At 36.7% G+C, this 12,619-nt stretch overlaps 2 protein-coding genes across 2 annotated transcripts in view; one reads left to right on the forward strand and one right to left on the reverse strand.

Annotated features, from left to right (window-relative positions):
* Nucleotides 1-12,619, reverse strand: part of LOC118009458 (translation initiation factor IF-2-like) — a 36,967-nt gene that overhangs the window by 19,787 nt on the left and 4,561 nt on the right. The window contains exon 3 of the mRNA XM_035003446.1: nucleotides 11,713-11,776. Coding sequence (XP_034859337.1) covers nucleotides 11,713-11,776 — 64 coding nt within the window. The remainder of the gene's footprint in view (nucleotides 1-11,712; nucleotides 11,777-12,619) is intronic.
* On the forward strand, nucleotides 303-6,037 carry KCNRG (potassium channel regulator). Its single transcript, XM_035003451.1, has 2 exons — nucleotides 303-1,235; nucleotides 5,285-6,037. Exons 1-2 carry the CDS (start codon nucleotides 655-657, stop codon nucleotides 5,523-5,525), a joined length of 822 nt encoding a protein of 273 aa, XP_034859342.1. The 5' UTR covers nucleotides 303-654; the 3' UTR covers nucleotides 5,526-6,037.

The raw sequence follows: 12,619 nt of genomic DNA on the forward strand, positions 1-12,619 counted from the left end.
ATGACCTGAGCTGAAGGCAGACGCTTAACCGACTGAGCCACCCAGGCACCCCTTCCAGTACTTTTTTTAAAATAGAGATTTATGGGGGTGCCTGGGTGGCTCAGATGGTTAAGCGTCTGCCTTCAGCTCAGGTCATGATCCTGGGGTCCTGGGATCAAGCCCCGCATCGGGCTCCTGGCTTGGCGGGGAGCCTGCTTCCCCCTCTCCCTCTGACTCTCCCCCTGCTCATGCTCTCTCTCTCTCTCTATCTCTGCGTCTCAAATGAATAAAAAAAAAAAATCTTAAAAAAAAAAATAAAATACAGATTTACAATAAGTTTTCATGGATATATATATATATTTTAATGGAATACAGGAGAGGGATCTACTTGACATCTATCCTTAGAAATATTGGCAGTTTTTCTTAAATAATCCAGTTCCTCATCTGTTCCTTTTTCATTTTGTATACTGCAAGTTCCCAAGCAACTCAAATTTGCAAACACAGCTATGGATACACTATTTGCTTTACAGTAGTTAGGAGGGAATCTAGGTCTCTGTTTTTTGTTTTTTTCCCCTCCCCTCCATTTCTTAATCATATATAACTAGCAACATTTATGGCTAGAGTTTGATTTACAAGTTTCTAAGTCTGTAGCTTCTAGTTTGAAGCAAGAAAAGAATGAGTAGTCAGGAACTGGTCACTTTGAATGTGGGAGGGAAGATATTCACAACAAGGTTTTCTACCATAAAGCAGTTTCCTGCTTCTCGGTTGACACGAATGATAGATGGCAGAGACCAAGAATTCAAGATGATTGGTGGCCAGATTTTTGTGGACAGAGATGGTGTTCTATTTAGTTTCATCTTAGATTTTTTGAGAACTCATCAGCTTTTATTACCCACCGACTTTTCAGACCATCTTAGGCTTCAGAGAGAGGCTCTTTTCTATGAACTGGATCCTCTGGTTGATCTCTTAAACCAAGAACACCTGCTACAGCCAAGACCTGCTCTTGTGGAAGTGCATTTCCTAAGCCGAAACACTCAAGCTTTTTTCAGGGTGTTTGGCTCTTGCAGCAAAACAATTGAGATGCTAACTGGGAGGATTACAGTGTTTATAGAGCAACCTTCAGCACTGACCTGGAGTAGTAACTCTTTCCCTCCGCAGATGACCTTGCTTCCACTGCCTCCACAAAGACCTTCTTACCATGACCTGGTTTTCCAGTGTGGCTCTGACAGCACCGCTGATAACCAGAGTGGAGTCAGGTATTTTGAACTTTGAAGCATCTCTCTTCTGTATCAGTTCCTGATGTTTCCCCTCAAAACTGGAAGTTTCTCATGGCTGAAACTTTTCTTGGAAAAAATTATTACTCACATGTTTTGGGGGTAATAAGTAGAGTTGAGTAGAGTGATCAGATAATTATTGTCCAGACTGGGCTATTTTTCAGAGTGAAAGAAGGTATTCTTATTATGTGGGACAGTGGGAATAAACCAAGACTGTCCAGGGAAAATTGGAACTATGGTCATTCAAGTTGTAAGAGGAAATAATTTTATAGATTATGTTCCATTGCTAGTGAATTTGGCCTACGACTGAGACAACACCTTTCTTTCCCCCAAGAGATTCTTTTAGTGGCTGGCATATGGTAAAGTCTCAGTAGTTTCTCCTGATTTCCTTACACTCTACGTATATTTGTTCTTTTAGTCCTTATGATTTGACTACTGATTTTCCTCCATCTCACTTTATTTTTAAACACCATTAAGGCAGATATATCCCATAGCAAATTTGGTATCCTATTACATCTTTGGCATTCTTAGACAACTCAAAATATTGGGATAGGCTGTCAGTATGTTAAGGATAGTTGCTCCTGAGTCAATTATTCACTTTCTCCCCCTGTTGTTCTTGGCTGAACACTAAGGCTGATTTCTACTCTGCTGTCAGGGACACTTTTTTTCTCCTTAAAAATGTCTTAATGCTGTCCCACCATTATTTTACTAACTGTGAAAGCTGGCTTTAATTTTCAGGAGGAAAAAAAAGTAGTCTGCATATGTTCTTTACTGATACTATTTAAAATTTTTTTTTTTTTTGCGGGGGGGGAGAAAAAGTAGACATAGTTTGGGATATTTTCTTGACTTCAGCAGTCGCCATCAGGAACTATCAGTGTTTGTCTCTCTGACAACACACCCCTTTGTTTTACTTACCAACTGAAGAACACTGGGCAGTATGACAGTTCTTCAGTTTCTACACTTAATAATTTCCTGCCCTCCCAAAAAAGGTTGAAATGTCACTTTGGGAAAAGGGAGCCAGTTAAATTAATAGGCTGATTGTGAAGAGAACTTAAGACCCTATCTTTATCTCAAAGTGTTTTAAGATATCTCTGTATACACCTTTCTTTTCACTGGTGGGGCACTAACATGAATAATTCAGAAGGGAAAACTATTCAGTTTTTTTTAAAAAAAATTTGATTTAATGATTAAGATCTTTGAGGATCGGGGTGCCTGGGTGGCTCAGTTGTTAAGCGACTGCCTTTGGCTCAGGTCATGATCCCAGGGTCCTGGGATCAAGCCCCGCATCAGGCTCTCTGCTCAGTGGGGAGCGTGCTTCTCCCTCTCCCACTCCCCGAGCTTGTGTTCTCTCTCTATCAAATAAATAAATAAATTCTTAAAAAAAAAAAAAAGATCTTTGAGGATCCCTTTAAAAAAAAGATAGAAACCCCAGGAAAAATGGTATAATTAATTTTAAGAAGAAACATGCAAGGTAAAAAGATCCTGGAAATACTAAACACTTTAAAATCTATGCATGTGGAGAAAATAATTGAAAAAAATATGCTGAGAAACAAGATTAAAAACTAAGGTTGGAATATTCTTGTATGTACAGTGCCAAGTGTTTTTACCTTTGCTAAGTGTTTGTGTTTTAGAAATAGTACAAATTTTTTTCATCTTAATGTAAGAATGGCATTATATTTGGGCACCTGGGTGGCTCAGTTGGTTAAGCGACTGCCTTCGGCTCAGGTCATGATCCTGGAGTCCCGGGATCAAGTCCCACATCGGGCTCCCTGCTCAGCAGGGAGTCTGCTTCTCCCTCTGAACCTCCCCCCTCTCATGCTCTCTGTCTCTCATTCTCTCTCTCGCAAATAAATAAAATCTTAAAAAAAAAAAAAAAGGAATGGCATTATATTTAAACTTCCAATATAGATAATTCCAAAACCAGAAGCTATTTAATAATTAAATTTTTTCATCACCAAATAGTATTCATTTGCTGGAAGTTCAGAATTTTTTTCCATCCTATAAGTGTTTATGATTTTTTTCTATCATGCCAATTTCAAAGTAGAGATGGATAACCTGAGTAAGGGGACATTACTGGGATTTCGGGTGACTGTATGAAAACTCTGGCCCTGAAAGGCCCACCTTAGGTACATAACTGCCTGACTAGCCATCATTTTTATTTCTTGCTCACTCCCTGTTCTGAATCATCCATTCAGATGTTTTTTGAAGGTGGGAAGTGGAGGAGTAAGCCTGGATGGCTCCTAAGAGTCTGGCGTATCATCCAGCTGTTCAGTATGTTCCATTAATATGATTCACCATTCTAAGATCTTGTTAACCTAGCAGTTTGCTCAGTTACTATCTCTCAAGTTCACAGTATGTGAAATACTTGGCTTGCATCTTGCAGAAGGTCATTCATATGATACCACGTTATCAAGCTCAAGTTATGGTCATAGGATTCTAGAGTCTCTTTGGTAGCCTTTATTCTATCTGACCTTTCCTTTTTAGATTGGATCAAATGGAAAAGTGTATTTGCCTTTTTTTAAAATAAGATTTGATTTTCTATTTCTCAATGCATTCTTCTACCCTTTCCTTCTGCCTTAAAATCTTTCATTTCTTAATTTGACCTCCTAAGGAATCAAGTACTATTGCTCAGTGATTTCTTGCAAGTGTTTGTGTCTTAATGTGAGATGTGCTATAATTTTCTTCTCTTTAATAAATGTTTCTAGGCTACACAATCAAGATCTGGGGTTTGGGACTAGATGGAATGATCTCCTAATGTGAAAAATTTGCTGTATCAAACATAATAAACATTTTTGACATGTACTTTGTACTTCTATAAATCTTACAGTATTTTCTTTGCCTAGAATTAATTTCTAAACATGAGCTAAAATAACCACTCTATTTTATTTTTCTTATTTTTTATTTTTTTTTAAGATTTTATTTATTTATTTGACAGAGAGACACAGCAAGAGAGGGAACACAAGCAGGGGGAGTGGGAGAGGGAGAAGCAGGCCTCCCACCGAGCAGGGAGCCCGATGCGGGTCTCGATCCCAGGACCCTGGGATCATGACCTGAGCCTAAGGCAGACGCTTAATGACTGAGCCACCCAGGCTCCCCAATTAACCACTCTATTTTAATCATAGTTAAAAGGAGGCAAAGGATGTTGTAAAGGCTCTTTTTATGCCATAAAACTACAGAGAATTTAGGTTGCTTTGTGGAAGTAAGTTAGTCTTTTCTTCACATCTCATAAACAAATGGTGAGAGGACTCAAAGACATAAAAATATCCTTGATGGTATTTAAAGGGGTAATATAGCTATATCTATGTGGACATGTTATGTTGACATTATTAAAACTAACATACAGCCAATCTGAAAAATTTCAGGTTGGCTTTTTTCTTGAACTATGTGTATTGGTTCTATAGAATCCCCTAGGAAATACAAAGTTTTGTCATTTTTACTCCAGAGGCCTTTTGACCCCGTGCTTTACTCTTTAACAATGGATAGTTATTGAGTAAAAATTGACAATAAAATCTTGACATTTTTAATCTGCAAAATTGTACCTGAAAAATGTATTTGATAGAAATAAGAAAAAATTTGTAATGTCAGTGCTAATAATGGGTAGAATTAGATCTAGGAGGGGAAACTAAATGTATAAAATATTCATTAAAATGATTGTCAATTCATTTAATTAAGCTGATTAAAATAATATTTAGTCAACTGAATACAAAAATTAGAAATTGTTAAATTGTATAAAAAGTTAAGCTAATTTGTTTAATCAAATTGTTTGCTCCAGAAAATAATTTCTCAATGAAAATTCATCAGTGTTGGTTATATTCCTAAATGTGGATTTAAGTGACTTTGGAGATCACAGGAAGGTCTTTATTTTCAATACTCTGAAATTACTAATTTGGATCTATAAATGAAGTCTCAAAAAAAATCTGATCAAAAATGGTATGATGCCTTTATTTGAGGTTATAAGTCAAATTGATGTGTTTTGTTTTGCTAGTTATTAAAGGGATGCTTTATAATCAAACATCTGTTGTGTGTCCTAGGTATGTTTCTATAAAACCTGATAACCGAAAATTGGCCAACGGAACTAATGTCCTCGGGATACTAATCGACACTTTATTAATGGAAGGCTTCCACCTAGTCAGCGCTAGAACACTATTCTCTGAAGACAAAAGTGAATGCTATAGCTTTGAAAGGATAAAAAAGCCTGAAGCTCTCACCATGAACAAAACACTGAAACCAGAGACTACCATCATGTCAGAGCAATCTCAGAAAAAGAAATGAGGTTCCTGTTCCCTTTTAGAGTAAAGAGAAATTGCCATTTTCTTGTGGAAATTCCATATTTATGGCATGTATGTTAGTCATATATGTACTCATTTCAACTTCTGGCCTTGTCTCCTAGTATGCCGTCTCTGGCAACCATACCTCAGCGGTGCTTAAACCACACTAACTGCTTCCTGCTCTCTAAATAACACTGTGCACTTGGTGCTTTGGCACATGTTCCTTCTACCTTCAATGCCTCTTTCCCTTTCTTTTCTTCATGAACACTTACACAGCTCTCAAGAATGGGTTCTGGAATCAGACTGCTTGATTTCGTATCCCAACTTAATCAGTTACTACTTATATGACTTGGGCAAGTCATTTAAGCTCTCTGTGCCTCAACTTCTTCATCTATCAAATGGGGATAATGTATCTCTTTATAGGATATGTGAAAATAAAAGGAGATAATGTAAAGTACTCAACACACTGTCTGGCACATAGTAGACACCAATAACTGTTCATGATGGCGATGATGATGTTGAAGAAAAAGAAGATTGGTGGCCTACTTTGAATTGTACCTCTTCTGTGAGGGTGAGGCCTTGTTTTCCTCTTTTCCCAGGCATATTAATCAGCCCTTTCCTCTGTATAGACTTATATGCCCTCATAAAAACAACTTTTTTCACTTGAATGTGAGCTCAATCCACTCAATGGTTTTAACACTACTATGTGGAAAGCACTACTAAACATTTGGTGAGAGGATAACTGTTACTAATTAGCACCTACATTTGGTGAAAAGCTTCTGAATAACCTCTCCTAACATTTAAAATATACATATACTATGGCTTAGTGATTCCTCTTTTAGGAATTCCTCATATATATGTGTCATTTTGAACACCAGAATAAACATCTAGAAAAGGAAACATTAAGTCAAAGAGCACCAAACACACAGCAGGGTTAAAAACCTGCATGGAAGCAGCTGAGTACCTTTTTAAAAAGTACAATTAATTCATTCAAAGACATATGTTAAACATTTGTTAGACACCATACTAGGTTTTCAGGATTAAAAAATGAGTAAGACAAAAATTCTTATTCTCAAAGAGCTCATATTCAAGAAAGAAAGTACATCATCTAACAGCAAAAGATTAGAAATAAACTCAAAGTTCATCAATAGGGAATGGGTAAATTATGGTTCACACAATGAAATACTATGGAGCCCTTAAAGAAGAATAGGGCAACAGTTTACAAACTAAGGAAAGATTGTCAAATATTTGTAAGTGGAAAAAAAGCAAGGTGCAGAACAGTGTATAAAGTGGGAAAATATATTTCCATTATATATGTGTGTATGTGTGTATAGTTCCCAGTTGTGGAAACATACTCATTTTCTTAAACACACATAGAATTTTCAGCAAAGATACGGGTCACCTGTGTAGAAGGGAACAGGGTGAGTGGGGTTTGGTGTGGAAGGAAGATTTACTTTCACCAGATCATGTAGATATATTATCTATTTAAAAAAAAAGAAAGGAAGAAGATACACCTGAAAGACTGTATGTGTGTGGGGGGGAGGGGAGGGAAGGGATTTTAGGAGGACTGTAATGGCATAGTATGGACTATTATCTTATATTGATACAAATGTTAATTTACTACTTTTCCTGTGAAAGCCCTCCACTTAGTAAAGAATTTACATTCCATAAATATTTACCAATTATAGATTTGTGCACTAGGTTGTAGAGAAGAAATAAATATTTTTAAAATTTCCTAACAGTATCTCAACAGGTTATGTATAATGTAAGTGCAAAATACTTGAAGATTAGTAATGTCAAGGTTAGCAGTTGAAAATAATGACTCCAATAAGAGAAAAAGCCCTATGAATAAGTATTTTGTTTTTGGTGGCACTTATCCCCTCTTTTCTGCAAAAAAGCCAGTTTAGTTGTTTTAGTGTGTCATCTTAATTTTGGGGATGATGTGTTTGGTTCCCTTGCTAGCACCATATTCTAGGGCACAATATTTCTATTCTGGTAAGTTTTTGACATTTTGTGATTTAACTAGCTGGATATAGTTGCCATGGTTACATATGCAACACTGTTTAATTCTGTATAGAGCTTTGCTGGTAAGATTATTAAAAAACTGGTAACTGGTTAAAAAATACTGAAACAAAAAATATTGTTGGGGCACCTGGGTGGCTCAGTCGTTAAGCCTCTGCCTTCGGCTCAGGTCATGATCCCAGGGATCGAGCCCCGCATCGGGCTCCCTGCTCAGCGGGAAGCCTGCTTCTCCCTCTCCCACTCCCCCTGCTTGTGTTCCCTCTCTCGCTGTGTCTGTCTCTGTCAAATAAATAAATAAAATCTTAAAAAAAAAAATTAAAAAAAAATATTGTAACAGGTTGGCAAATAATAAGACAGGAAATGTTTAAACTACTGTTAGGGGATGCCTGGGTGGCTCAGTTGGTTAAGCATCTGTCTTCGGCTCAGATCATGATCCCAGGGTGCTGGGATTGAGTCCCGCATTGGGCTCCTTGCTCAGCGGGGAGCCTGCTTCTCCCTCTGTCTGCTGCTTCCCCTGTTTGTGCTGTCACTCACTCTTTCTCTCTCAAATAAATCTTTAAAATAAATTAATGTTAATATGTTCTCAGCCATTCATACTTGCACAAAACTACTTTGACTTGAGAAATAAAATATTCTTTTTAATGTGTTAATAGAAATATATTACCCATGGAAACATAATATATATGACATTCATTCATTCACTCAGTAAATATTTATTGACATCTACTGTGTGCCAAATACTATTTTAGACATCAGATATACTGCAAGGAACAAACAATGCCTTCCTTTCTAGAGTTTTTTCACAAAAACAATTCATAACATTGACAGTGGGTTTAATCAGAATAACAAGTATTATTAGTTTCTCAAAAGTTACGAGTTCACAATGCAGAGGTTTTTAGAAGGAGATAGAATATTCCAATTTAAAAAATATATTATTCATTAGGGAAAGTGTACTTTCAGAGTAGATTGAGTTTCTTATTTTAGTAAATATTTTAGAGATTATTGCATCTGGAGACACATCTGTCAAGATCATCTCAGTAAGCCTTTTGTGTTTACTCTAAAATAGAGTGGGACACTGTCACTGGGATATCAAGATATGCAAAAAATAAAGTCTTGTTTTAGAAAGGGGGGCAGGCAAATGTAGTTTGAAGAAAACAGGGATATATTAGATGCACCACAGGCAAATTAAAAACTCTTGCCTGCTTTAGGAAAAAAAAAAAAACTTTAACATTTTCATACAGTTATCACTTAACTCTTAACTTCTTGACTGAAGTGATTTGTCAGTGTTATTTTATTTTATTTTATTTTTTTAAAGATTTATTTATTCATTTGAGAGAGCGAGAATGAGAGAAAGTACATGAGAGGGGGGAGGGTCAGAGGGAGAAGCAGGCTCCTCGCTGAGCAGGGAGCCCGATGCGGGACTCGATCCTGGGACTCCAGGATCATGACCTGAGCCGAAGGCAGTTGCTTAACCAACTGAGCCACCCAGGCGCCCTGTCAGTGTTATTTTAAATTATAAGAAAATAATGCCAGAAGCTTGTCTTGGGCAAACCACTCTGAAAACCTTCTATCAAATCATATGCACCTATCAATCCATCTCATATATATAAATATGAATCATCACAATGATACATTAAAGTCTGTCAATCCTTAACAGGACCATTAGTAGTTGGGTCTCCCCTAGTCTCCCACTTCTGTTATGTTTATTTTAGCTTTTCTCCATCCCCCACAGTTTCATTTGGATAAGGCACTAAATAGCTTATTTTGAACCTCAATAATTTACCTTATAAGTGACTGGAAGTTGTCCCTAAAAAGATTTTCTAAAAAGGAGATCTAATGTTGAAATTTACTCTTGAATTTAATATATAAGTCATAATTACAAAGAGTTCTTAGGTTATGGTAAAGTTGGAATTAATTTGGGCTGCTTTCAAAATATATCTGAAATCAGGATCCCAAAATAACATAAAATGGTCAAAGGAAAGCAGCTAGAGAAATAATATATGGTTTAGGGAATCATAAGCTATTTCAAATTTATCTTCTATACTGCTAACATCTGATAAACTTCAGTTTTGCTTTATAAGTTTTTGTATTGGTTCTCTATCACAAATAATAGAAATGGTCACATCACCAGAAACCTTGCTGGGATAACAAAAGACTTCCTTAGAGCACTCTAAATCTCCCCTATTCTACTGTTATTTTTCCTCTGTGCTGGGGAAGTTGACTCCTTACCAGCAAGTTTAGCAGTGCAGAAGAGCCACTATGAGGGAATTTTTAAAAATAAATTTAGGAAATTTTATTACTTTCCTGGCGCCAAAGAACCCATGGAAGAGAATAATGTGACATCAAACTTAGTTTTCAAACAAAGTTCAAGAAATAGAGTTGACATGAAAATATATTACTAAAAATACTCAGATTTCTAGAATACCAATGACCTAGTAAAAGCCATAATTAACTCACTAGCTTTGCCACAGAACTACACTTCAAGAATTATTAGGCCTTCTATCAGACCTATTAGAGGTGAAAATTTCTGTAAAAATTTCACCAAAAAACTCATTATGTCATAAATATTAAGCTTAGGAAATGCCTTAATATTTACCTAAACTATGAGATAGATCCAACCACAAAAATCTTTTAATGGCTAAAAAGCTAACACCTTACATAGTAAATGGGAAATAAGTATTAAGCATGGCACAGAATAAAAGGGCAACAACACACAGCAAAATAAATAGGACTTTGCTCCCTGAACTAAAATGTGCCTAAGATTTGTCTAATTACACAGAAATTTTAGATAGGCAGCATTCTGCACCTTCACATTTCATACCAATACGTCAAATCCAGAAATTATTATTTTTTTAAGATTTTATTTATTTATTTGAGAAAGAGAGCACAAACAGGGGGAATGGCAGAGGGAGAGGGAGAAGCAGGCTCCCTGCTTAGCAGGGAGCCCTAAGCAGGGCTAGATCCCAGGACCCTGAGATCATGACCTGAGCAGAAGGCAGACACTTAAGTGACTGAGCCACCCAGGCCCCCCCCCCAGAAATCATTATTTTAAAGTGGCTTTTTACTCTATCAGTTGAGTAAAACACACCCCAAACCAAGTGTTTCTATTTCACTTCACTCTCCATTATTTCACACTCCAGTAAGAATCTGAATTTCTTTGGGTTCCCAAGTTGGAAGCCAAATAGGAGAAGTTTGTCTTACTCTTCTTGTAGTAAGACACCCCAAGAAAGTCTGGCTGCAATGTCTGAGCTCCTATGAGTTCTTTTAAGATGAGGACTGGGATTGTGCTTTATACTGATCTGTATACTCCCCCCAAAGCGCTGGACATCTAATGGTCTCAACTGAACTGAACTGAACAATTTGGAACACTGTAGTCTCAGTGAATAGGCACTTGGAAAAACAAGTATTATAGTAGATTCAAAGATGGATGACACTTTATGTAAAGAGTCTGAAGGAACTGATTCAAGCTAAAGACTTACAGAAAAAAATCCCATGGTATTTTTCTATTAGAAGTTTACTTGGGTAGGACGCGTGGGTGGCTCAGTAGGTTAAGCGTCTGCGTTCAACTCAGGTCATGATCTCAGGTTCCTGGGATCAAGCCCCGTGTCCAGGTTCCCTGCTCAGTGGGGAGTCTGCTTCTCCCTCTTCCTCTGCCCCTAACCCCACTTTTTTTTTTTTTAAAGATTTTATTTATTTATTCATGAGAGACACAGAGAGAGAGAGAGGCAGAGGGAGAAGCAGGCTCCCAAGGAGCAGGGAGCCCGATGCGGGACTCAATCCCAGGACGCTGGGATCATGACCTGAGCTGAAGGCAGAGGCTTAACCATCTGAGCCACCCAGGCGCCCCCTAACCCCACTTTTGCTCGTGCGCTCTCTCTCAAATAAATAAATAAAATCTTAAAAAAATCTTATTTTGTATGCTATTACTTGGGTAATGCATACAAAATAAGATGAAAATATAGATGTATATAGGAATACTAACTAGTTGAAAGTTACACAAAATCACATATTTAATCAGAGTAAAACAGTCCAGACAAAATTGGAATTTACATTATTTGTTAATAAAAATGCAATGCTACAAGAATGCTTAGTAATTAAAGAAATGTTAAGGGAATACAAGTTCAGAATGAATGTTATATGACCATAATTGATATTAAATCTTGACTTACCTCCACAATTTAGGAGTCTTAAAAAGATAGAAGTCATCAGACCAGGCATATAAGTCAGATGAAACTAGGAAAGAAATAGAGAAAAAAATGTTCCCAGTTCTGGATAACCTGATTTGAAGTCCTAGGTTTACTGAACTTGGATTAATCAAATGATTCAAGGATTGAGGTGAAATGGTCTAAAAGATGCTGGTATATCCAGAAGACATATTACTGAGTTTTTTAAATGCTATTTTGGAAGCATAGATTAACATTTTAGGTTTCCTTACATATCATTAAAATGGAATATATATTAAAAAAATCAATTCAAGATGTAGAATAATGTGGAATTTCTGTCTCATGAAGGTGGCTATTTTTCACAGCAAGTAGTAACTAGGTAAACAGAGCAAGATACTTTGACATTCTAAATAGAAATCCTACAACACAGGTTTAGCTCCTAGAAAAACAAAATATTTGCTTTCAATTAAATTTTTCCCCCTTTGGCCACTTTTAAATTCCTGGCTACAATTTACTGAATCCCTGTTTGATTTGTTCTGGCTAACACTTTTTTTCAGAAGCAAACCTGATTTAGAGTGAGAAGAAGTAAGTCACAGGCCTCTTAGATAGAAACTTCATTTCTGCTTAACTGTGTTTCTCCATCAAAAACAAGTATTCATATAAGGAATCTCAATTATCTAAACCTATTTTTGGCCATCTTCTAGAATTTCTTGTTATTATCTCTTTTGAAATGCCACAACTGCACATTTGGAAAACTTGTCTTCCTGGTTTTCAAATTTCTGTTTATTATTATAGCTCTTCAGCCAGAATGCCAGGTCTTTGTGCTGTACTGTTTCTTGAAACTGGAGACCAGCACATTTCCCACAATTCAATTACCTGCCTTTCCATTTGAGAAATTAAAGCCATATCAATT

This window comes from Mirounga leonina, unplaced genomic scaffold, assembly GCF_011800145.1.
Source record: "Mirounga leonina isolate KUSES-001 unplaced genomic scaffold, KU_Mleo_1.0 Mir_127, whole genome shotgun sequence".
In the NCBI taxonomy this organism is placed as follows: Eukaryota; Metazoa; Chordata; class Mammalia; order Carnivora; family Phocidae; genus Mirounga; species Mirounga leonina.

Coding starts and splice junctions, on each gene's coding strand:
- KCNRG (XM_035003451.1), top strand. CDS start 655: ATGAGTAGTCAGGAACTGGTCACTTTGAATGTGGGAGGGAAGATATTC. Junction 1,236..5,284: donor GATAACCAGAGTGGAGTCAG/GTATTTTGAACT, acceptor TGTGTGTCCTAG/GTATGTTTCTATAAAACCTG.